We start from the raw sequence: 27,664 nt of genomic DNA on the forward strand, positions 1-27,664 counted from the left end.
ATTAAACTGAATCGCTCACCTGGCTACATAAGCACCTTTCTATTTTTGTAAAAGTGGCCATGGATAAAAATACTTAACACTCATACCTATGGAACAATCATATCAATTTTAATTGAATTCTGTCCAGTAGTTTCTGAGGAGAAAATTGTTAACAGAAACAATATTGAAAATAGCAAAAAGATGTTGAAAAAGGGCAATAACTCCAATATGGCTTAACAAATTTACATGAAAATTTGACCACAAATAGGTCTCATCATGCTAAACACTTTTAAATCATCAGAATGTGGCTTAACTAATGGTTTTGTAGAAAACAGTATATGCAAAAAAACTTCTGTGTGACCCCTATGTTCTATTTTTAAAAGACAACAATGTTTTTCAACAAGCTAAAAATCCCCATATAGGGATGTCAATAAAAGCTGTAAATTGGATGACTACTATTTTCAAAACTCTTGCAAAATGTTCTTTAGTCTGCCTGCTACCTTTGAAGTCGCTCATATTGTTAGTGACTTCTTGCACTCGTAATTTCATTACTTTACATTCACATATGCATATTTGTATATTACTACTCCACATTATGCTGCTGATCAGTGCCATGATTACTATCATAGCTTCATAGTTCTAGCTTTATACGAGATCAAAATGTATCTCTTAAATATCATACACATGTGTTCTACGTGTGTTTTTGAGAGAAACATGTTGAACAAAACCATTACCGGCACTTCCTGGAAACCAGTTGTTTTAAGTGAACAACATTCAGGTCATTACCGTTAAAAAAGAGTAACCACATCAACGGAACCAAGATTCTAGTGAAAGTCATCCAATTTTAGAGCATATCGCATTTGTGCCATTTCAAATGTTGAAAGCAAGCCAATATCAGTGGCATAGAATATTTGACGATTAGCAACTTTGAAGTGATTTTATTCTGCTTCTTAAAATACCACTGAAATCCCTGCTGTATCAGTTCTAACCAAAATACCTTAGGAACATTCATACCAAGTTTGTTCTGATTGGTCTGGTAGTGTCAGATGAGAAGATTTTTTAATGTAATATCATTAAAAATAGCCAAAAAATGACCAAAAAGGGCAATAACTCATACATAGCTAAACAGATTTTCACCAAAATTTGAGCACAGATAGATCTAATGATGCTGAACACTTCAACCCATCTCAGAATTTGGCTTTACCCAATAATTATGGAGAAATATTCTAAAAACTACTGTCTGACTCCTATGTTCTATTTTTTCTATATTCCATATTTTCCTCATATCTTGACCTATACTTAGAAATCGATGGTAAAGTAAAACTATTGACCAAACTTTACGACAAATTTGATGACTTTTCATTCAAAATTGTCAACTCTCCTTTCATCTGTGGCAACATCCCTTCAGCACCTGCGTATGGAGTGGTCATATCACAACTCATATGTTATGCCAGAGCTTGCCAAAACTACGCTGACTTTTTGTATTGTGCCAGAACCTTAACAAACAGGCTTCTGGAACAAATGTTGCTACAAGATTGAAGTCATCACTACAGAAGTTTTATGGTCATGATCATGAACTCGTGGATCGTTATGATGTATCCATCTGCACCATGAAAACTGATTTATTCAACGGTTCATAGTTTTACTTTCCTCGTTTGTCTACCCAAGACTTGACTTTTATGAGCAACTCGGCAGGTGTTTCTAGAAAAGCAGAGGACGCTTACTCTACCTGTGCACCTGGTCCATGCTCCCAATTTTTTTAGTGGAGTCCGAGTTGCTCATTTGCTTTTGTTACTTTGTATGTATGATTTTAATTACTTTATGTTCTTTGTTGTGTATGTCTGTTTTCCATGTCTGGTCTTTGTCCCTGGATTGCATTCTTTTGATTACTGCTATAACCTTGGTTCCCTTGATTACTCTTTCAACAGATAAAAAATACCCACATCAGCTCTATGCTGAATACCCTAAAGAACACTCATACTAAGTTTAATTGTAATTGGTCCAGTAGTATCAGAGGAGAAGAGTTTTGAAAAATTGCTAATGATGATGACAGATGCCATGTGATGGCATTAGCTCACATGGCCCTTTTTGCCAGTAGAACTAAAAAATGAAACCAAAAGGAAAGCAATGATGATTCATTCAAAAACTTTAAACTATAGTTGTAGGTCATAATGATCAAGGTTCCAGAAATTTTGGCAGCCAATGTCAGTCATTTTATCGGACTTCAGCAGACCAGGATCAATGTATGTGCCAATTTTATATGCTCACACTGAGAATAAACATTAAAAAATAGATGGTAATTTTCTAATGTTGGACATAAAAAAACTCATGTAAATTACAGTTTGAATAGGTTTTATTGGTGTCTAAACTTCCAGTCTACCTGTCTCTTAACTGCTTATTTGAAATTGATTGACAGAGGTTGACAATACGTTATGTCAGACATTAGAAAGTCATCATCGGTCATTTGCCAAATTTGATGGTCAATGACCCCCATTTTTTAACGTTTCCAGAGCCTTGATAATGACAACTGTGGCAAAAATTCTTTGAGAGATAAATCAACTCATAGAGAACTAACCTGTAACCATGCTCATTACCCTGTGACTTCCCAGTCCTTGACCACTGAACTGTGAATGGTATTTCACTGATGACCTCACAAGTAATGAAAGCAGTCGACTCATAGTATCCTCTAGTTACATCAGTCATGTAAACTGTGGGTCGCGTAGCTTCTCTCACACTGATAGCAGTAGGTGTCAGTCTCTGTAAAGCATTACCATCTGTATCTATACCTGTTATCTGAGTAAGAAAAAAGAGAAAAGAAATTATCTCAGTATTTTTTATAAAATAAATAGAGATTGTTTAAAGAAAACTGGTGTTTATCTATTTATTGCTGTGTTCCTCAAATGTTCTTATAGAACTTACATTACATAAATCTTACATTTATGCACATATACAAAATTTGCTGTGAAACAATTCATTCCTAACACATTTATTGCACTGACCTCCATATCTATGCCTGTTTTTTGGGGGTTTTTTTAGACTGAAAAACATGATTTAGCAGTGTGGGAAACCATTTTTTTTTTCACAACTTGCCATACTGGCTAGTGGAATATTAATCTTGCTAGCCAAATAGAAATTCAACTAGCCAATTTTTTTTTTCTGTACTATCATCTGTTTTCTCCTGGATTTGACTATCTTCTGCCTTTCTTTTTCTTTCTTCTATTATCTTTTCATTTGTTTTTAAATTCATCAAAACCTTTTCCATATTCGAATATTCCCTCCCATTGAAGTTTTTTATGTACCTTACAGTAACAAAATTAAGTACTCCATTTCTGAACTCATATTTTAAAAATAAAATGATATTTCAACAGATTCATCATCATGAAACAAGAAAATGTTTATCATTTGCTTCTTGTTCATTTTCATTTTGACAATAAACAACTAATTTGCAAGGTAACATATCTTAAATTGCCAAGATAATTTCGTTTGAATACTAATACAATATCGGGACCATTGCATAGGTTTTGGCACATCCCATTTAATGGAAATTAAAATGGCAGATCGTAAACAATGCTTTACAAGTCAATAAAATTGTGCATATCATGCCAAAATTCACATGACATATTCAAGCTAAATTTCTTAAAATGTAGGGAACATATTTTTAATGTATGATGTTAAGGGATGTTATAACCTGTTGGCTGGTTAACTTTCCACGGAACTTGCCAATCAAATAACGGTCGCCAAATTGACGAGTGTAAGCTAATGAGAACTCATCAAAATACACATCTTTTCGTATTTGGCAAGCTGGCGAGCGGTGGTTTCCCACACTGTTTAGGGTTTTTATACACTAAAAATAACTTAAGGCATAATTGTTCCACAAAGCACAGTTTGTATGCAACTGATGCATGCAACTATTTTTACCATTCTTCATTGGTCACTAATCAGTACAGATCAGTTATCAATCCATCATGATTTTAACATCACAGGACTCTTGGTCGGTCAATGTGTGTTTTTTATTTGTTTGTTTGTTTTGTTTCTCTTTTTTTATTTATATTAATAAAATATTAGTTTAAAACAAAAATTTTGAATATTTAATCATTTATTAGTTTTTTTTTCTTTTTTAATGAAATACTGAAACAATAAAACACATTTCAATTTTAGACAAGAGAATCTATAAAACAATTGTTTCCTTTCATGGAATTTTTTTAATCTGTATGAATCAGTCATTGGTCATTTTACATAACAAATTTCAGTCACCATTTCTGTTCATCAGTCCTTCACCTTTCAATCAAGTTTCTACTATTAAGGGGGTTTTTAACGTCTTTTCTACCCTGCCAGGTCTCACACAGAAGGAATCAAGTTTCCAGTCATCGATCAGTCAAATACTTTAGCTGCATGGATCTATTCTGGAACTATACCTGACATTAATCGCTTTCATTATTGTCTTGTGAATGACTCTTTAAAGAATCCCTTCTGACTAGCAGACTCACCTGTATATAGAAGAATGTATTTGGAGGTGTAAACGGCTTAACACGGTACACCTGATCTTTTAGTGAGTGTTTCTCCAAAGGGTACTCAGCCAAGACTTGACCACGTAAATCTAGAAGCTTCAATTTAAACAATTCAGTTGGTGGATCCATATCACTAGTGTTCACTAAGGTATGTGAATCAACACCTACAAAAATTTACCCATGTTCATCAAATTTGTATAACCTTGCCTAAAGAAGATAAATAAAGCATTACTCAGATGGAGTAATAAAATCTTTATTTCTAAAACTTTTATTGCATAGTTATATCTGCATATCATCATAACTTTTAAAACAAGGGTTTTTTTGAAGAACAAAGACCTATAGCATAAAATGCAAGACTAGAGGCCCATTATGGATTGAATTTTTAACTTATTTCTTTTCAATAAAATAGAAGCATACCAGTAATTCTTTAAAACAGTGCATGTGGAAGGTTCTGTCCCATTAAAACTGTCTCATGAGGTAGATTTTTACAAAAAAAGGAAATTGTTTTTGGTAAAAATTCATATTTTTGTATTTTTCACAGAAAATTAGTAATTTCAAACCATAAACCTCCCACAAATCTTAATATTTTTATGTGGAGATTCTTAATTTGTCATTGATTTTGTTGGAGTCTCGCCCCTAATGAGGGAGGGTTTACAAAAATTGTATGATATTAAGCCTAAATCAGTAAAATTTTACCTTTAAATGGCAATAACTCATGTAAAAAGTAGTTTTACAACTTGAGGGCATTTGAACCTTCAACAGTGCAGATCATTTCATTAATTGAAAGTGAATCTAATATTGTTTTCAAGACTTTGGCCAAAAACTGCATGTAAATTTAATTTTAGGCAGTTCTAGAATAACTCAAATAAGGAGTCGGAGTTGTCCTAAAACTCCACTCAAATGAAAACTTACAGTGTTTCAACTAAGCTTAAAACTGTAAAGGTCAATTTTCCTATACACAATAACTTTCATCAGTATTCAACAAAAAATTTGTAGATTTTAAAACAAATCTTTGGAAGAGAACAATATACAAAAATACGACTGATGACATAAAAGCATGATGAATGGATTTAAACTAATTGTTTATTAATAGGCTGTGAATTATTTAGAATGCCAAAACATTTTTAAATAGATCTTTAAATTTTTAAATAAGGAAAAATAACAAATCAATCTTTCCTATTTTTCAGGTCTTTCATGAATTCTATGAAAAGCATATAAGTAATGATGTATGTATATATGAACCATTAACCAGGCACTGTAAGCACTATGCAATCTGGGGGTTCCACAAGCATAGATACTTTTCATTCTAACAGGCTGAAAAAGTACATTTTTGTATATTTTATGAATTATTAAAAGGGGGCTTAAATGTGAAAGATGAAGTTAACCATTTCAAACAACATTATACATGAGAAAATCATAATGCTGACATAATGGTTCGCTTTACTAGAAAAGTTTGGTAAGAATCCATAAAACACTAGAATACTCTGGCTAGAATTTGTAATTTTGTTATTTCAAAAGTTCCAATTGTCCAACATGTCAATTAAGTCTGCACAATTCAGTTCTTTCATTGACATTTTTTATCATTTCTTTCCCTTATTAAGATATCTCAGATAACCAGAGAACAGTTTTATTTTCTCTTGTAAGGTTGGGATATGGTAAAACATCATCTTCTGCATCATTGCAACATTACAAATATCCTTTTTCTAAGCAACTGGTTTCTAAAATTTAGAAGTTTGGCCAAATTTGAAAAGGCACAATTTGATCGAAAAGAAAATCAACCAACAATAAATTACATATACTTTACCAGCTAATGGTCGTAAGGTTGTTGAAGATATGTGCGAGGCTGGTTTTCTTGAGAATCCAGAGACAAAGTTTGCCGAGCTAAGACCATGTACTCTGACAGTATGTGAACTGTTACTAGATACTTGTAACTTCCATTTGCCAGGTTCTGGGTCCCGTACATTCTTTATCTGGACCTTCTTTAAATCTAAAAGTTTCCTGAGGCCATCGTATTCTGTGAACTCCTCCTCTGTAAAAACAACAACTAATATGATATAGATGAGATAAATCAGATCCTCGATGTATTGTTTGTGACTCCTCTGTAAATATATTTTCTGAAACTGGATTGCAGCAAAGTGAGTTACTCTTCAACAAATACCTTTTTAACAAAAAAACAATGATATTATCTCAATTCGGTATGAATTTTAATAATGTAGATGGACCTTTTACCTATGAACCTTAAAACTAATAGGTTAACTCAAGCAATGCAGAAACAATATATCAAGCATAATAATTTTATTCAAACCTTGTCCAGGACTCCATAATTTAATGTCTGGTTGTTTACCACTAACAGACACAGTAAATTCCTCTAGTTTATTATCCACAGGTATGAAATAGGTATTGACAGAATGTCCAGGGTTGTCTATAGACATTAAATTGACCTTCTGAGCCTGTACTGTCAGTTTGACAAACTCTAAAACCTACAAGAATTACTTAATTAGTACATTAAAATCATGTTTGAAATTATATCAACCACAACTAGATGTTCATAAATGGATATCCTCTACATACATATATTACTGAAATATCATAAAACAAGAGGCTCCTAGGAGCCTGAATCGCTCACTTGGTTAAAGTTTTATCTTTCAAGGACAATAAATTTAACAAGGAGTTGTCCAACAATTTTGACTCAGGAAGACTTTGGTAGGACTATCATAAGGACCATTTCAGCGATTGAAAGTTTCTATCTATCTATTGTAGTTTTCAAGATATTGGGTGAAAACTGTAAAAAAAAAAACGTATTTTTCATCTTTCAAGGGCAATAATTCTTACAAACAGTCGCATGACAACTTTGATCCCTGAAGACTTTTGAAGGCCTTATAATAAGGGTCATTTCAGCAATTGAAATAATTGTGCGAAACCTGACGGTTGTGGAGATATATACAAAAAACTACTGTCTGACCCCTTTGTTCTATTTTCAGTAAGGGTGGCCATGTTTTTAAATGGATCAGTTCTCTGCAGGATACCCCAAGGAACATTCATATATATTTGGTTCCAATTGGTCAAGTAGTGTCAGAGAAGATTTTTAAAGAAATAACATTAAAAATAGCCAAAAAAAAACATCAAAAAAGGGCCATAACTTCAAGATGGCTTAACAGATTAAAAGGACAATTTGACCACAAATAGACCTCTTCATGCTGAACACTTTAACACTGTCAGAATTTGGCTAAACCGAACGGTTTTGGAGATGTATGCGAAAAACTACTGTCTGACCCCTATGATCTATTTTTAGTAAGGGCGGCCACATTTTTCAACGGATCAAAAATTCCCACATCAGTTCTATGCAGAATACCCCAAGGAAGATTCATAATAAGTTTGGTTCTAATTGGTCAAGTAGTGTCAGAGGAGAAGAGTTTTGAAAAATTGTTAACAACAACGACCGACGCCAAATGATGGCAATAGCTCACCAAGCCATCGGCTTAAAAGTTCTTATCTGAATATAATAAGAATATTAGGCTTTATGCTTTATTAAAATGTTAATCTCCCCCTTTCAAATAAGTATGAATGAATACAATATTAGTCCATTAAAAGAAATATAATCCGAGATCTTGCATCCCCTTCAGATAATTTATTTAAAAAAAAAAAAAAAAACATATAATAGTGACATTTCACTTGGGACCTTAAAAAATCCTGAAGTTTCCTATTGACTACTAGTAACTTTGCAAAGGATATTTGATTCTAGATTGTTCACAGGAAGAGTTATCAAAATGAAGACAAGAGGGCAGATGGATATAGCCATAGCTTATTCATTGACAAAGAAAAGTATAAAATCAGACTTCAAAGACAGCAACACTAATGACCTGGGCACACTTTCTGTTTTTTTTTTTTTTTTTTAAATTCTAAATTGTACAGATCAATAAGAATTGCTTTATTAAGTTGTACATTACCTGGTTGACCTGGTCCTTCTTCAGTAAGAACACCTGTCCTGAGCTAGTAGAGGCAATCTTTTCATAAGACTGGAACCCACCATGTGTGTGATTACCACAATCTCCAGTTAATACAAATACAACCTTAGAATTGAATTTTATAGGTATTCTTGTTAGTCATATGATATTCCAATTAATTACCAGAAGTATAAAGATAAGATATTAGTGGATATTGTCTGCCTAACATAACTTTCAAAACAAGTCTGTTTTCCCAAGTGAAAGTTTTCAAATTTGTTTAAAAACGGCTTAAAATCCGAGTATTGTTAAGTATTGGTACTTGAAGCCAAAATGTAATGGATAAGCAAATCTAACAACTTATAATACATGTCATCTCATAGTTTACTGATTTACAAGAATGTATGTATGATTTTCAACATAAAGGGGCAGTTTTCAATCAAAGAAACACTTATCCCATGAAATTACCATAAATTATCTTTGCAAATCTTTTTTCTTGGAGGTTGGACCTGGTGTCAGTTTCACAAAAAGTCGTAAGTGTGAAATTGATCGTAAATCATGACGTCACAATGCTATTTTAGTTCATGACGTCATTACTTACGATCAATTTTACACGTACGACTTTTTGTGAAACTGACACCAGGGGCTTAAAAATTGAAATTGGCAGACTCTTAAAGCTAATTGCTTTAATTCAATATAAAACAGGATACGTTACCAATTATTGAAGGTTATACCTGACTTTGTTTATGTTGAATTAAGGCTAGCACATCTTCAGTAAGAACATAATCTTTAGCCCTAGCGTCAGTAAAGACATAGATATAAGAGTTTGGAAGGGCTATCTCCAAAGCCTCTCTTATAGCTCCAATACTCATTTCTGGACAATCTCCTCCACCATGGACATATAAGTCCCGTAACTCATCTACAAACTCATCTGGATCAGTTGTAACTATTACTGGGCCTATATCTATGATCAAAGAATTCTATTTGTTACCATGTAGCACTAGTATAAGGTTTTTCTATCAGCAAAATATGAAACATTTTAAGCACAGTAAAACCTGTCTATACTGAACCCAAAGACGACTTAAAATTGATAGACAGATATTTGGTTTGAAAGGGTTCAAAATACATTTCAACTGATATAAAGGTATTGGATTTATACAGGTTTTCAGATTACTAAGTGTTTGGTTTCCACAGGTTTCAATAGGATAAGTTTTATTGTAGTTTGCTATTCTATGATGTAGTGTTTCCAATAAATTGTAATCAACATCATAAAATTAAATATTATAAACAATGGCAAATAGTATAAAAAAAAAAACAGAAACAAAAACAATTATCCCCTTTTTTACCACAAAATTGAATCTTTTCTTGAAAGCACACCATTTTTTCTGTGTTAGATCACTGATCTGTTTAGCTACTATGTAATTATTTTGTGATACATAGTACACTAGGAGCTAAATTTAATCAACAAATAAGCCACAATATAGATACAGCTAATATTTACTGACACTTGACCTGTAAAGAATTTGAAGAGGTGATAATAATGCTAATGTACCTCCTAAACAAAAACAAGAAACTCAATACCGTTAGGTACTTGTGTAATTAAAACAACCTATGCTCAATCTAAATCAAGTAACATTCCAAATTTGAAGTAAATCCCTCAATTGGTAGCTGTCACTCAGATTTTTGTGATGAAAATTTGCTCTCTCATTCCATGTGTTTAAAAACTGAAAAGTCCCTCAAAACAGGGAGTAGATATCAGATAGAAACTTAAATTGCTAAAAATGTATGCATGTACCATCTGTACAAAGCCACACACCAAATTTTTAACAAATCTGTCAAGTGGGAGCCAGGATTTTGTAAAAAAAAAAATTGACAGATGGATATACTGACAATCAAGGTGATTCCAATATAACTGTACCACCCACTTGTTAAGAGGGGAATAAAAATAATAATAGTTACATGCAAATCTGAATGTTTGTATAATGTGACTCCTCTGTGAATTACTATAGTAGCATAGCTAATCACTTTTTCTTTTTTCACTTTTTTTTCACAACACATGCTACACTTAGTTCACAACTGACAGTCATTAGAAGCTATTTCTTTTATTTAATTTCTAAAATTTCAGTTTCAATTGTTATCATACTGGCTGCATTCAATTACAAGTAGTCACCTTTTATTGATAAACTCCTATACATAATTTACCTGGATCATGAAAAGGTACCAGTATATAGTTGTATAGAGGATTCACTCTCCTAGCAAGTGTCACTGCCATGATTTTTTTGGCTCCCTCAATAACTTGAACCAAGTCATCATACATAGAACCAGTGATGTCAAATACAAAGGCAAGAGAAGATGCCCCATTAGGTATGTCTTCATTCTGGGAAAGTCCAAATCTAATTAAACCGCACAATACACTGAAAGTCAAGTAAAATCTCATTTTGTTTTGTTATCCAGCTTAGCAAAATACGGTAAACTAAATTAAAACTATGAAATACATTTGTAGTCACAAAAAAAAAAAAACTAATGTCTTATCAAACTCCAGTACTTTTTTCCCAAGCTCTACGATATATATATATTACAGATCCATAATCACTACCAGCCACTTGTCAACACTGCCCCCTTACACAACAATGGAATAATTGTAAGTATGATTTAAGTGTTCAGAGATGTGTATTTAATTAAGTTTTTAGAATTGCATTGACCCTAAGCAGGCAGCTGGTTGTAAAACAGTGGGAAAATCTGATAAGAAACTTCCAGATGCATGTAAACATGCTGTATCAACAAGAATCTTGATAAATAGGCACTTTGTAGCTTATTATACCTGTGCTAATCTCCTTGTTTTTCTGACCAGTTGCAATACCTCATAAAATTCTCATCAACTATGTTAATGTAATATGTTTTTTAAATTTACACTGTTAGAACTATGCACAGAGAAAATAGATCTGCATGATGACAGGAAGAAGATCTTTACTGCTAAAATGTAAATTAAAAATTATATTTTGAAAAGTTGGGCACAAAATGTTCCCACACAAATTTCCAGTATCTTAATTACCAGTCAAAATTATAGTTATTAAAGTATTCAAAAGTAAAAACATATTTAATTTTGCTAAAGGGTCAATACTTTAAAATGTTCAGCACAGTACAGCTTGATGCTACCACAGAGAATAAACACTAAAGATTAGTAGGCAAGTATGGATGCTATATTTAAGCATCATACACTGGTGCATCTGGTCCATGCTCCCAGTTTTTAGTGGAGTTCGAGTTGCTCATTTGCTTGTATTATTTTAGTTACTTAATGTTCTTTGTTGTGTATGTCTGTTTTCCATGTCTGGTCTTTGTCCCTTGATTGCATTCTTTTGATTACCGCTAGAACCTTGGTTCCCTTGATTACTCTTTCTAAGACAATCCACAAAGTCAATTTTAAAATCCTTTTATCCAAGTAAAGAAGTTACAGTCTAGATATGATCAATTACATCAAATTCAAGAAAACAAAAATTTGACCCAAGGGTTAAATTGAAAAGTCAAGGATTACCAACCCAGATGAGACTTATCATTTTAAGGTCCTTTAACTACATTGTACATACACACAAAATATAAAAAATAAAATGTTTTAAAAGACAAAATAAGTATTGGCAATGACACTATTAATTACTTCAAAAACTAAAAAACACAAAATTTGACCTCAAGACCATAATTCAAGTTTAAGGATCACCAACCCTGGTAAGCAACACACCCTTTCGTGGCCCACTACTTAAATACTTAAGACAACAAAGTTACAGTCCTTTAATTCAGACAGACCCTAAATAAAATTATTGTTACAGTACATGTTAATTAAGTGTCTTGACTGCTGAAATTGAGCATTCACCATTATTTCAGCATTTTTTTTTTATTTTTAAAAACCTATGGACCTAATTTTAGATAAATTGAAAGCAGTGTCCAAATTAACAGAAAAAATATTTAAAAATGAAGTAATAGTTCCAACAAAAGAAGTCTGATTATTATCCAAATATGAACTAACTTGAAAACTGGGTCCAAAATAAAAAACATGTACTATCTTTGAAAAAGACAGGATGCATATTCTTGCTTTGTTAATACCAAATCTGATTAAGACTTTATTAAGTGAATAGTGTGAACACTGAACACTGAACGTATTTCAATTATTTTATTGGTTCAACAAATTAACCATTTCCAATTATTTAATAAATAAAAGATAAGTGACTGAAAATATTCCGTACACCAATGCTGCCAATCGAGCCTTAAATTTCAAGGTTGCTGTCATATTTGTCCAATGAAATGCGAGGTTGTAAACTACATCAGTTAGGTTGCCATGGTTTAGCATCATGGATGTCACGTGATGTCAAAGTGATCTAAATGTTGCCTGGGTCGGAATAGTAAATACTGGTTCAGAGTTAAGATCAGAATCCGGCATAATACAGAAAACTGACTAAACCAAACAGATTAAATTATCAGAAAAACCTGTCTAAACTGAAACCCTAAATATAAAAAAAACCTGTCTAAACTGACCCCTAAATAATTTAAAAACCTGTCTAAACAAAACTATATCATATCAGAGTAATCTGTCAAAACCAAACCCTAAATTATCAGAAAAAACCTGTCTAAACTGAAACCCTAAATATAAAAAAACTGTCTAAACTGACCCCTAAATAATTTAAAAACCTGTCTAAACAAAACTATATCATATCAGAGTAATCTGTCTAAACCAAACCCTAAATTATCAGAAAAACCTGTCTAAACTGAAACCCTAAATACAAAAAAAAACTGTCTAAACTAAACCCTAAATAATCTAAAAACTTGCCTAAACAAACTATATCATATCAGAGTAACCTGTCTAAACCAAACCTTAAATATACAGAAAATCCTGTCTAAACTGAAACCCTTAATATAAAAAACTGTCTAAACTGAACCCTAAATTATAAAAAAAAAAACAGTCTAAACCAAACCATAAATAATAAAAAGAAAACAGTCTAAACTGCGCCCTAAATAATCAGAAAAACCTGTCTAAACTAAACTCTAAATAATACCAGAAAAACCTGTGTAAATTGAACTCTGTATAATCAGAAAACTTGTCTAAACCAAACCCTAAATAAACAAATCAGAGTAAACTTTTCAAGTCCTATTATATAAATGTAAATGTATTTTGTACCTCAGTGAATCAACAATCTGTCTAAACCTAAACCAATTTCTAAGTAAAAGACCTTCAGTTCAGACAGTTTTCTCAGAACCATGATAATAAATATAATGAATTGACAATGATCCATGTTCTTACTGAGATTTAATGCTGAGTTATGGTAGCATAATACAGTGAAACCTGTTTAAACCAAACCCTGAATTAACTGAATACCTGTCTAAACCAGACAAGTTTTGAAGTCCTATTGCGTCGGTTTAAATGTATTTTGAACTTGGATAAATCGTACACCTGTCCAAACTGACCGAATTCTACAGTCCACAAGGGTTTCAGTTTAGGGAGGTTTTATTGTATGTACATCGACGTTTCAATTACATTAATATTTTAGTTATATAGATTCTCCTTCAGCCTCGAGGAGATTACAGGATTTCTCCAATTGAGATAGTTAAAATCTAAAATTTAACTATTGAGAGTGGAGAAATCCTTTAATCTCAGAGAGAAATGAGGGAGAATATGTTTCTCCCATGAATAAAACTAAACAACGCCCTTAATTCTCAAAACATCAACTACGTCATCAAGGACCTCCCCTCCAGTCATCAAGTCATTTCGCCATCGACATCACTACCATTATGATTAGTTGATACACTACCAACTAATATGTTAAAATATGAATAACATTCGAAAATCAACAAGTATTTAATTGATCAACAATATGAATAACAAATGTAAACATGGTAAACATAGTGGGCGTGGTAAACGTGGGAGTCTTCATGAGACATTTTAATTTCCCAGCATATGGAGGGAATTACAAATTTTTAATCATTCGCTCGTTCTGTGTGAATGAAGCCTATGAATGGGAGAAAACATTTTTCTTATTGGGCAGTGGCTGTGATTAACAGTGGGTTAAGCTTATTTAAAGGTACTACCACACCTTCCCTTACCTCTCAAAATTGAGGCCACTTAAGCACACCTATGATCAACTCCAGGCTTTATAACCTAGACAGCATCAGCAACTGACAGTTATTTATAGTATCATCAACTTCAAGTTGAAAGGTCATCAACCCTTGTGAGCCACATGTCCTCTTGAGGCCCTTTCTTAAAAAGAAAATAATGAATGCTCATCTGGAAAGACAACAAAGTTACAACCCAGACATGAAATGGTAGACAGACAAACACACTGACAAACTGTGAAATTAATCTGCAACTTTACTCTGTGACATAACTGATTTGATACAATGTGAGTTACCTCCCATTGTATATTCATAAAATGTTATTTGAATGCTGACAATCAAAAACTATACAAAACCAAGTCAATAAAATAGGTCAAGACCTAATTTTCATAGAAGAAAAGGTAAAGATCATAGCATTGGATAACAGGAAGAACAATCATCTTACTTTTACAAAATGTGTATCACTGAAATCACTATGCGATTTAGAGGTATAATAACACTTTATAAAATATGAATACTTACAGTAAAACCAAACTAACAGCAAACATTGTCAAATATATTTCTATTACACATTAAAAACCTTTTAAAATTTATTTTGTGATTAGTATGCTAATGCAGAGCACCATGCTTAATGAAATTCTAATGAATTAACAAAACATTTTACAGTGGTATTCAATGTAAAAAGTTTCTGAAAACTGAAATAATTTCCCTTCATATCTGCCCTATTTTTTTTCTCACTAATAGCAGGAAACAAGACTTATTGGGGGGGGGGGGTGCTTATGGTTGTAAATACTGATAATGAGTGCTTCAATTAGAAACTAGAATAATATTACAGTTAGAATTCAGAAGATAGTCACAGTATAAGTCAGCAGGATATTTTACAGGTTTTGAGAGGTGGCATACTTGTAATGACAAGTTTTATACAACTGTCAACTCAAGCCCCACATGGGTCAAGATTTCCAAACAACTACGCCAGATCCAAATTTTACAGCGTTCTATATTCAGCTTTTCTTCCCAAAACACCTGGCTACTGTGGAATCTGGCAATCAGTTTAAAAAAGCTCATATTCATTGTCGACTTGCACATGCATGTGTATTCATTGACATAAACTTACCTTAAAACAGAGATTTCTATAGTCTACAATAAAAATCCTTGCTTTACATTTATCTTCACTTTTTAACTTTGACATTAAGCGTCAGCAGGTTACTAGGACTCTAGATACATTTATATGGCAAGCCGTTATGGAATTTATTCCCCATTTATTGATATTAATAAATATTAAATAACATGTTAATAAATATTTATCAACATGTGCATAAATGATTTATTAATATCAATAAATAGATGAATTAGTAACATGTTGATAAATATTTAACATGTTGATTAATATTTATTAACATGTTGATAAATCATTTATTGACATCAATAAATTGAACAAATTATTAACATGTTAATAAATATTAGTTCACTTGTTATTAAATTTTATTCCAGATTATGCTTGCTGGTCAATATCGAATAAAGTAAGCAATTACACTTTTCTGACCACTATTAAACCATCTATAGTGGCACCCTCTTTATCAACACGTTAATAATTAATCTATTTATTGATACATGTATTAATAAATGATTTAATAACATGTTAATAAATATTTATTGACGTGTTGATAAATCATACAATTTATTGATATCAATAATTATCAACATGTTGATAATTCATACAATTTATTGATATCAATAATTATTAACATGTTGATAAATATTTAATGACGTGTTGATAAATCATACAATTTATTGATATCAATAATTAACATGTTGATAAATATTTATTAACGTGTTGATAAATATTTATTGATGTCAATATTTATTTATTGACATGTGAATGAATGTCATATTTATTGATATCAATAAATGACAATTTATTGATATCAATAAATGACAATTTATTGATATCAATAATTTATCCTTAATATCAATAATTCATTTATTGATATCAATAAATGATTTATTGATATTAATAAAATAGGTAATAAGTTCTACAACGGCTTGCCATACATTTAAACACTTAAAAAAATACTGTGTGAATATAGGGCATATAACAAAAAGTAAGCCCATTCACAGTGTGAGGCTAACAATCTATGAACATCAAAATATGATCATAGACGTGATGAAGTAACCCCCCCCCCCCACCCCGCCCCCGTAGACTCCCATTAACAGTAAAGCACAACAGATGGACGTGTTTACAATGATTACAGGTCTGGTATAAATACACGTACAAGTCGAGGCTTTGATGGATATTTTGTATAAACCAGAAAGATTCGAAGATCCTCTTTCTACTACTGTAATTTTTCGAGACCCCACTTAAGGTACCTAAAATTTTCTAAGACACACCTCCTTTTTTCTTCTCCCACCTTACCTTTAAAAAGGACAAGTCCCTAAGAACTCTATTCATACATTTTCGGGTATGATTTGGTATTTCTCATTATACACCTGAGCCTTTAAAGTGTGAAAATTTCACCATTCAATAACGTACTTTGTTAACAGCTGACCGAAAATGGCGGGAAATGACTGACATAAATACTAATAAAGCACAGTGGCGGAATAATTTCCGTACATGCCGATCTCCTCGTATGCTTCAATAAGCTCCACGCAGCAGCAAACTTTCGCTTTCACTCTTACTAACTACAGTAGCTACAGACTTACTTCGGTAACGTCAGACGCTGCTCGGAGCTTGGTATGCACCTCCCACCCGGTTCTTTTTGGGGAGAATTCTGACAGACACTGGTAGTTTTTAAGTCGCGACTTCTTGCACTCGTAATTTCAGTATTTTACATTCGCATATGATTTACATAATTATATACATTGTATTACTACTCCACATTAAGCTGCTGATAGGTGCCGTGTTTACCGTCATTGCTTCATAGTTTTAGCGCGAAATATCATACACGTGTCCTACGTGTTTTTGCTTGTATACATGAGAACGGAAAGTTTACATTGAAATTGAAATGATCGGTTATTATTGAACATTACCCAGTTTCCGATTCAGAAACAGGGACTCGTTACAATCGACTGTATAGGTCATATACATTATCAGCCCGATATATCAATATAATAAGCGACCCAAAGATCGGTAAAAAATTGAGAGAAACTTGTGGAACGAAAACATTACCAGCACTTCCTGGTAACCAGTTGTTTTGATTGAAAAACATTTGGGTCATCACGGTTACAAAAGAGTATAATAATATCCAAGGATCCAAGATACTAGCGGAAGTCGCCCGATTTTTATCCTCTATCTTACATAATAACACCTAGATGAACTGTCCCGTACCTCCATACGTCGTGTACTAAGTTACAGGCCTAGATTAATCCTTCGAGGAGGAATGACCCGGCCAGCGAAAGCTATGGTTTTTGTTTATATAGCCTAGCTGGCCGAGTGGTCTATGGCGCTGGACTTTGTGCAGGCGGTGTTAGCGGTACGAGTTCGATCGAGTCCCGCGGGGAGAACGACAAAAATTGCTTTGCAAATTTGATAGTTCTAACATCGTTGTGAATTTTTCAGAATGTGTATGAAAGTAAATGGTCTGTGAACACAACTCACTACCTAATCAGGTGAATACCTGTGACGTATAAAATATTTTACCGACAGTAACAAAGATCTTGAACATTGTGCTATAGACACACGTTGTGTGTTCATCTTGAATACTGAACTATAGAAATAAAAATATTTACAAACACTGTTATAAGAAACTATACAAAACAGGAAGAACTTAATGTTTTTTGTTAATTCCGTGTGGGTGTAAAACACGGAGTTCTTTTATCCAAAATCCCTCCCGCTTCACTCTCTGTAGATCGCTCCAGATCGTGTTTTGTTCCACGATGAAGATTTTCATTTTGTTGAAATCATCGAGGCAGTGGTTAGGTAATCTGAAGTGTTGACTGACTGGGAGTAAAGGCTTTTTTGTTAGGTCGCTCCTGTGTCCGTTCAAGCGCTTGTGAAAAGGCTGTTTAGATTCACCAACATATTGAAGGCCACAAATGGGACAGTGGAGCAAATATATTACATTAGCACTCTTGCAGTGCACGTTGCAAAATATTTTGTAGCGTTTCCCCGTGACTGTGCTGGTGAATGATGACGAGTGGTGCATTTGGTTGCAACATTTACCTTTTGTCAACACAGGAGCGACTCTCGCCTGGAGTCCAGTTGGGCTTAGATATTTCAGCCCTCACAAGTAGCCTACGCAAACTGTCTAGCTGAAAGCAATCATAGATGGTTCGGGAAAGACTTTGGATAATGTTGAGTTTCTCTCGACAGAGGCCCAGTGCTCACGAATGGTGTTGTTGCTGTTTTTTAAGGCAGGGGTGGTATGTTAGAACACAAGGGGTTCTTTTACATTTTTTCTTTGCCTTGTATTGTAACAGACTACTTCTTGGGATATTGTGAATTTTTTGGAACCCTTCTTTGATGGTCTTGTATCTATATCCCCTTCTTCTTAAATTGGTCTTCAGTTGACCTAGACGTTTCTTTAAGGATTCGTCATTTGAACAAATGCGTCTTAGCCTAAGAGCTTGACTGAATGGTATACTCTTAGTCAGGTGAGATGGTTCACTCACGAAACATCTGCTACTAGCATCTCGATCCTCGATACCTCCAGCACCTTATCGGGGGAGAGCTCTCCACGGACCTATACTCAAAACCAACTGACACACATCAATATCTTATGCCTTAGAGCTGTCATCCATCTCACCTGACTAAGAGTATACCATTCAGTCAAGCTCTTAGGCTAAGAGCGCATCAATATGTTGGTGAATCTAAACAGCCTTTTCACAAGCGCTTGAACGGACTTCCGATACCCATTAAGTTTGCTGGTCGGCAGATTCCTTTAGACTTTATATATATATATAGAAAGGTCTGAAAAATTCTCAACGATGTTAGAACTGTCAAATTTGCGATGCAAATTTTTGGTCGTTCCCTCCGCGGGACTCGAACTCGTACCGCTGTGACATCTATGGCAACATCGCCTGCACAAAGACCAGCGCCCTAGACCACCATATATATATATATATATATATATATATATATATATATATATATATATATATATATATATATATATATATATATATATATATATATATATATATATAATCTCAACAACCCTAAGAAATTCTCATTAAGCTTACTGCCTTTTTTTTTATTTTCAATTATTTTTTTCTGACCCTACACCGGAGGTTCGAAATTTATTCGGCAACTTGTTTCTCATTTCAATGCTGTGAGATAGGGTTCACATTCGAAATCATTTGACACAATACATGAGCACTTTGATTTTCTTTAATGTCTTCTGAATCCGCCCTGACCTGTATCAACTTTTATTTTAACTTTTATGTATTAAAATTGTATTCATTACATACAGAATACGGTCCGGGATACAAATTAACATCCTACTATTAAATTAAATCATAATTTAATAACATATATTTATTTCCAATTCAACCGTCAGAAAAAGAATTTTATATAAGATTTTAATTGTTTCTACGTATGTTTTCTATTTTTTTTTATTCATTTGCAGATACTTAAAAACAGGATATGCAGCTACATCTGAGCTTTAAATATTGAAGATATATTGAATAATCAAAGATTCGAAGAACTGAAATCCCATACATAACGGTCACAATAATATTTTTCAGACTAATATGGCTTGCATTATTTAAAGCACTTTTATCATAAAATTCAGTTTTGATTGCTTAAAGAAGAATCGTGCGTTTTTTCTAATTATATACCGGATTTAGAAATATTAATATTAATACGAGTGGCACTTGTATTGTTCTTACAATTGTATATCAGTTAATTTTTGTTCTGGCCTTTATCTTATTTGTGACTTGAATTAAGATTTCCTTTATTCTTTTTCCCAAATAAATATGAGAGGAATAATCTCAATACATGTTACAATATGCTATAAAACAAATAATTGATGAAACAATATCCAGCCATTAGTTTTATTTGTGAGACACTATAGAGTTATGTACCTTTAACAAAACATATATCTCCCTTCGCTTGAGAAAGAAAAAAATGAAATCTTTAATCATACTTTATCTAAAACTACGTAAATATAATCATTGTGAAAGAACGAAGTACTTATTCATGTTTGTAGAACTATGATAACTCAAGTAGAATATTTTTAAGTCGTTAAATCAATGTAAAACATACATAAAGAAAGCATAGAATAACCGTATAAAACCTTGCAGAATTTAAAGAGAACCATTGAACAACTGTACAAAAATCAGTGTAAAATAATTTTTTACGAATGTGAAATTTATGTAACATCTTGCAATGGACACTATGGATATCTGAGCAATTTTTTATACCTGAAATTTTATCATCAATGCTAAGTTCGTAAAAAATGTTCTATGTGTTAATGAACTTTCCGAAAACAAGTCATAACGCAAGTCACTACATAACGTACATTTCATAAGAAAATGTATTTCTAATCGAATTGACCCATTGTGACATACTAAGCATAGTCTCTCTTCAATAGAAATTGGCGGCTTGGAATATATACCTGTTTCGTTGGCAAGTGGCAGAGAGACAGCTCGTTCGTCATTCCGTTTTCAAAATGTTCATTTTAACGTAAGGTTCAGTTTCTACACTATTTTTGTATTGCCTGTAAGCCCGTAGTTTATTGTCATTCTGAATATTCCCTTTGAATAGTTCGATCAGTATGCCATTCAAACTTGTCTAGTTTATACAATTTACCTATAACAATTCTCATGGCCACTTCCTTGACAACTTCTCGTCGTACAAACATTCTAAAATATTTTTATCTCGAAAGTTCAACCTTTCCGCCTACGTTAATCCCATCGCTAAATTTTCCGACACTCCCTTTCATTGTCGGAACGCACCATTGTACACAACAGCCTACAAAAGTTAAAACGTTGTTCAGTTATGCTAGATGTCCAGTCCATATCTCCCATAGTAGAAATATTTTAAGTAAATTTTCCAACAGACAAGAAGAACTTTCAAGCTCTGTTTTGTCCTGCTGACATACAACTGAATTGTTTGGTACCCCAAATTCCGCTTCCATATATCAGAATCGGTTCTTCTATATAGAAGTCAAGTTTCGTATACACCTTATGCGTCATTCCACCAGCAGCGATAGATTTTGACATTAACGAACCTAGGGCTCTACATCCTGCTTTTGATATTTCCTTTGCGTGTTTAATTAATGTAAGGTGCTTGTCAAACCAGACACTGAGATATTTGTAACTTTAACAGAATTCTATGTCATTGCCAGAACATCGGAATACGTATTCTAATTGGACTGTAGACTGAGGGCGCAAGTGAAGCACTTTCGTTTTCTGGTTGTTATTTATGTAGACGGAGAATATTGTAGGGGGTATAATAAATACAACCCTGTTTGACGCCGGCCTCATCGTCGAACTACGGGGTTAAGTCATGCATTATTCACACGAATTAAACATTTCAAGTTTGTATATTAAGATTGGATTGCAGTTATGAATTTACCATGCACATATTATTATTATAATAAAGCTTGAATTGAATAATTAGGGTATTTGGTAATTAGATAAATAAGTTTACTAATTGACATAAAAGTCACATAACAAAATAAAATAATATTCAGATTTATTATTTTTAAGTTTAGTTTTTCACACACATTAGTAGAAAAAAAAATAAACTTGTCGATTTGGCTGAGTCCCGATTAAACTTGTAAGTAAAATGCCGATTCTAACATGACGTTTTTCAAAACTCTTTAAACCACAGCCATGGTAATAAAATGATAAACACATGACCAACATTTCGTGCAACACATCAGCTGGCGTTTATTCAAAAATATGACGGAACTAGTCATATTAGAATCGAAATGAAATACAGAAACTCCATTTTATAATTGTTATACCACGGGCGGGCTGGCCATTTATGCCGCCATTTAAACCCTTGTTACATGTATCGCTCGGTGTAAAACTGTGCGAATAAACAGCAATCCCATGGTAAAATAATGATAAAATGGAGTTGCCATGATTTATTTCTTAATTTGACCATGATATACAACTTGTTCGACTGGTTCTGATAAAGTGAAGTGCTGAACAAACAAAAGTAGACATCCGGCAGGGAACTAGTGCATGAATTTATAGTAAATCAAATAATTTAATATCGATTTTTACCCACAAAATTGATTTAATCACTTGTAGTTTATACATCAACCCCTTACCTATGTAATATTCATTTTTTTTTCAGAAAGAAAAGGTCCGGTATGCAAATTTCAATCAGAGTGATCAATAATAATTCGATTACAGATATATATTTCCAATAAAACTGTCAAAGAAAAAAGTTATATTAGATTTTTTTATCAATTTTCATTTTTTAAATCGTTTCCAGTTACTTCTAAACAGGATATGCTGCCACATCCGAGCTATAAATATTTAAGATATATTACGCATTCCTTCAATTATTGAAAGTGTCGAAGATTCCAAATGCCTCAAATGTGACGAATCTAAAAACAAACCAAAAAAAACCGAGTGTATAATTCATTCATACTGTAACTGCTTTGGAAATGTAAAACATTAATTTAAAAGGCGCAATTTTGATTTTAAAAAAAACAACGTCATTAGTATTGCATGCAAGTGAATAAAATATATTCTTTTCGATAATATCTAGTTTTCATTAGTTGTCACGCACGTAAATTGCAAAGAAACGAGCAAATGGAACAATTCGCTGAGGATTTGCAACTTACTGTCTAACAACCTAACTATTTAACTATCTAACTACCTAACTACCTAACTATCTAACTACCTAACTACCCAACTACCCAACTATCTAACTATCTAACTACCTAACTACCTAACTATCTAACTGCCCAACTATCTAACTACCTAACTATCTAACTACCTAACCACCTAACTATCTAACTACCTAACTATCTAACTACCTAACTATTTTACTATTTAACTATTTAACTATTTAACTACTTAACTATCTAACTATCTAACTACCTAACTACCTAACTATCTAACTACCTAACTATTTAACTATCTAACTACTCAACTCTCAGAAAGACAGGAAAGATGTTTACTGTTGTTTAGTTATGCAAACCTAATAGTGAAGAATTGTCTGAGAAATATGCTATCCGGCAATATCCTGAGATATGTATCGTGTGAAGAAATGAAGTATAAGGGTTTGAAACATTTTGTATTTTCAATATGTGTACGATATTACAGATCTACGAACAAAGCACTTTACGTCTGTTGATAGAATCAAGGAAGTGATTATGAGTAATAATTTTATGAGATATTGCAGCTAGATATCTAGCATACCAATTTTTTTCTAAGAGTACATTAAAAAAATAATGTAAATAATATAATTTTTCTATACTTAAGTACAGAAAATTTTTTTCTCAAATCATCATTATCAGTCAAAAAGCAAAGTTTGTTGAAAAAAAATTTAAAGATGGTGTATTTGTTTTTACCAAATGAAAATTTGAATAGGGAAGAAGTGCTTGAGATAGAAATCATTCTGCAATCACACTTATATGAAATCTTTCCAATACAAGATACTTCATAGAATTCTTCCCACAAATATTTTTTTTGTATTTAGTATGTCTATAAGATGCAAAACACTGTACGTTTTGTGGATCTGAAGAGGAGACAATTGAACATCCCTTTTATCAGGTGTTTGGGGGATATTGTGTCACATTAAAACCATTTTTATCAAGATTTCAATTGAACAAATCAAGTATTATTTTTACACTGATGTGACTCCATTTCTTAATTATATTGTTATTCTTATAAAAATTATATCTACCAATGTATGTTGAGGGAAAATTTTCCAGACATTATAGAACTAAAATCAAAACTCTGATATTTATATAATTTAGAAGAATTTATTGCAGTAAAGAACAATAAAATTTTGAACTTTGAGAGAAGAAGAATCCTCTTTTTAGATATATATTTCAATAATTATCATGTCATGTAAATATATACATAGGCAATACTTTTCTTCGTATATTTTATTTAGTTAAGAAAGACAAGACAAGACAAGATTGTATTTATGAAACTCGGACAAACAGGTGTACTAGAGGACACAACAAATACATATATAAACAATACAAATATATATACAAGATATTGCATATTATAAAAACAGAATCAAGTTTCTGTATAATTCAATATAACAGAACAATAACATTCCTTTCAGTTTGTATTATGTCGGGTTTTAAGTAGCACTCCAGCTAAGAATCATGCAAAATATGATTCATGTATGAAAAGCCTACATATTTTTATTTTTGATATTTGTTTGAAATGTTAAACTTAACATGAATATAATGTGACTAATCATATTATCCCTGTTCATAGGAGATATTTATTGTAGAGAATGTACTATAGAATTTAAAACTAAATGAGATAACTCAGTAAATGACACTTAAATACAATAGAATCTGTAGGATTTTCAATGTGAATTATCTCACAACAGCAGACAAATTGGAATGAATAATTATACATTTCATCATATAGATCTGTAAAGCAACAAAATAACAAAGATAATCAGTGCTGAGGCACTGAGTCAAGGAAGACCTCAAAGCAATCAAAAATATTTATGTAACCAAATTGTAAGCTAAATAAACCGGTCAACACTTAGTCCTTTTAAAGAATAACCATTTGTTTTAATGCAATGTATATCAATACAATCCGTTCATCAATATATATTTTTGGATCTTCTTTTGTATTCTTGCTTTTGGTATTCTTGCCTGTACACCTACGTTGATGTCCTCAAATTTCCTAACACTTAAATCAGCATTTCTTACAAAATACGAATTCCACTGAGAATCGCTGACTATCAATATTCGATGAATTTTCAAAGTAAGAATGATCCACACCTTGAAATTTCGGTTTGGAGATGCATGAAGTAAAAATGAATCATGCAGACTTGAGGAAGTTGAACAAAGGCCTTATCTCAAGGGAGAAATGAGCAAAAAACTTTTCATTATTTATGCTCACTTTGATGTAGAATTTTTTTGTAATAAATTAAAACTAAAATTTTTCCTTGTCATTGTCGTCTAGATTACGCGATGGGTTTAACTCGTCAAAACTGTACATGTATTTACAATAAATGATTACCTTTCTCAAGGAATTTTTAAACTTAAACAAGGACAAAAACTCATGTTTAAACTAAAAACAACTTAGTAGTTCATAGATTTGAGCAATTTAAGATTCAAATTTAAGTTGGAAAGTCAGTGGTATATAGATGTGGTGAATACAGGGAATATGATGTCTTAATTACACATGCACTTTGAGTATAAATCCATCTTTTTTTTCTCTCCAAAACAAAAAAGTTACTAGTGAACCCATACTCCATGAGTACCACTTTGTTATGATGAATCACTATTGCTGAGTGTTTTATACCTGTCTGTCTTCAATAATGTATGTGCATTTCTTTCACTTTTTCTGCAAAACAAAACTATGCTACACAGACTTGTTTTATGATCACTTCATTTTGTAATGACGAAATTCATTTTTTTGACAAAGTTCAATTTTGTGTCACAAAATTCAATTTTGTATACAAATTAGTTTACGGAATCCTTTGGTTATGCAAATGAATTCTCACTCATTACGATTTTTGTAAGAAGGTCTCTCATTGGATATAGTAACAGCGGGGCTCGCAGGTTTCCGATTAGTTCGAGCAAGGGAATATCATATGGTTGATGCGCTATTCTGCAAAAATAATGCTGTATTATATATTACTTACTTTTGCAGAACAGCAGCAGGGGCGGATTCTGGCGGGGGCGTGACGAGCGTGTGCGCCCCCCCCCTAAAATTTGCAAAGCATGGGTTGTCAGGAGTAGATCTAGGCTTTTTTAGGTTAAAACTTTAATTTCTCGCCAATTTTACCACAAAAGATATCTACATTGCACCCACTTTAGAAGAATATTTCAAAAATTTAATCTCGCTCGGCGAAAGTTTAAATGTGCGCCCCCTTAATCTAAAATACTCCATCTGCCCTTATATGATTTTTGCTTGCTCTAAGTAATCGGAAATCTGCGTCTGCGAGACCCGCGGTTACTATATCCAATGAGAAACCTTACAAAATCGTGACGAGAGAATTCATTTGTATATCCAAAGAATTCTGTAAACTAATTTGCATACAAAATAGACACAGAATTGACTTTTATGACACAAAATTTAAAGTTTGTTGTATGTTATAAATTTTGTTAATCTGAACTCATTTTTGTTGAACAAAGTTCACTTTTGTCTGGCGTTTTTCACAAAGCTATAGAACGCTTTCTTGCTGTATAAAAGTTGTGTCTGCTTTTTGAGCATTCACGGTTATATCGCGGTTTTGAATCGTCATGTTTGTATTTTTTCGCTTCCCCAATTTTCCAAATATTTCAACTGCGGCCTTTGGAAAGTTATTGTTGATATCTGCGACAACAGAATTTAGTTGGTCTTGAGTTATATTTACAGATAAACTGTCTGTTTATTACCGCTATTAAAATACCATCGGCGTCTTCACGAACACGCCTTTTATAATCAGATTTCTTTTCACATTTCCATCTGACATAATTTTGATTTTGTGTTTCATCTGTGACCACTACTTGATCAAGCCTTGACTTTAACTTAAGACCAAAACTTAAACTACTATGACAATCTGAATATAACGGTCAAAATTCGTCAATCATAAAATGAGTGATGTGAGCAAAAATCAGACAGTCTACAACGCTCGAGACTTAACAGTCACGTTCTTTCGACAATATTTTTATATGATCCAACTCTTGAGTTAGCATTATATAAATTGTTAAGTTTGCATAATTCTGTGTGAAATCCCTCTGTAAAGGTACATTGTTCAAAACCGTACACTTACACTCTGGAATTTCAGAATCTGAATCAACATCGAACTATTGTAATATAGCATCATCTGTAATTGTATAATCAGAGAGTATACCTGTTTTGGTATTAAAGTCACCAACCAGGGCAACATTTTTTGGCATTAATTAAACAATTGCGTTCATTTTCTATCTCGTCAAAAGCGTCTGCATTAGCGTATTTTGAATTGTCAGGGTGTGTGTCTATGCAACCAAAAAATAAATCAAACTTAAAAGCTAACACGTTTTTCGAAATTTTGAACCATAGTAATTT

General features: G+C 32.5%; 1 protein-coding gene and 1 long non-coding RNA gene across 5 annotated transcripts in view; one reads left to right on the plus strand and one right to left on the minus strand.

The window, feature by feature from the left end:
- LOC148611907 (hemicentin-1-like) overlaps window positions 1-14,639 on the minus strand; it is a 95,297-nt gene extending 80,658 nt beyond the window's left edge. Inside the window, exons 1-8 of one of the 3 annotated variants that reach the window (XM_088592919.1) lie at window positions 14,516-14,639; window positions 10,631-10,842; window positions 9,163-9,392; window positions 8,435-8,557; window positions 6,793-6,967; window positions 6,292-6,516; window positions 4,467-4,651; window positions 2,555-2,772 (exon numbers count right to left, since the gene is read on the minus strand). In XM_088592919.1, the coding sequence (XP_088449045.1) occupies window positions 2,555-2,772; window positions 4,467-4,651; window positions 6,292-6,516; window positions 6,793-6,967; window positions 8,435-8,557; window positions 9,163-9,392; window positions 10,631-10,745 (1,271 nt within the window). In that variant the 5' untranslated portion in view covers window positions 10,746-10,842; window positions 14,516-14,639. Of the gene's footprint in view, window positions 1-2,554; window positions 2,773-4,466; window positions 4,652-6,291; window positions 6,517-6,792; window positions 6,968-8,434; window positions 8,558-9,162; window positions 9,393-10,630; window positions 11,072-14,515 lie in introns of those variants that run through there. The other 2 variants (XM_088592918.1, XM_088592920.1) reach the window with 2 other exon arrangements.
- Window positions 3,432-11,048, plus strand: LOC148611910 (uncharacterized). Of its 2 annotated transcripts, none has more exons than XR_015924283.1 (3): window positions 3,432-3,622; window positions 4,315-4,635; window positions 11,010-11,048. It is a non-coding gene; the product is annotated as an uncharacterized LOC148611910 (long non-coding RNA). The 2 variants fall into 2 exon arrangements; XR_015924284.1 differs by lacking the exon at window positions 11,010-11,048 and adding an exon at window positions 5,675-5,814.
- Window positions 14,640-27,664: the final 13,025 nt, after the last annotated feature.

Source organism: Perna viridis, chromosome 7 (genome assembly GCF_037379345.1).
Source record: "Perna viridis isolate PV_CMFRI_1.1 ecotype Kerala chromosome 7, ASM3737934v1, whole genome shotgun sequence".
Lineage (NCBI taxonomy): Eukaryota > Metazoa > Mollusca > Bivalvia > Mytilida > Mytilidae > Perna > Perna viridis.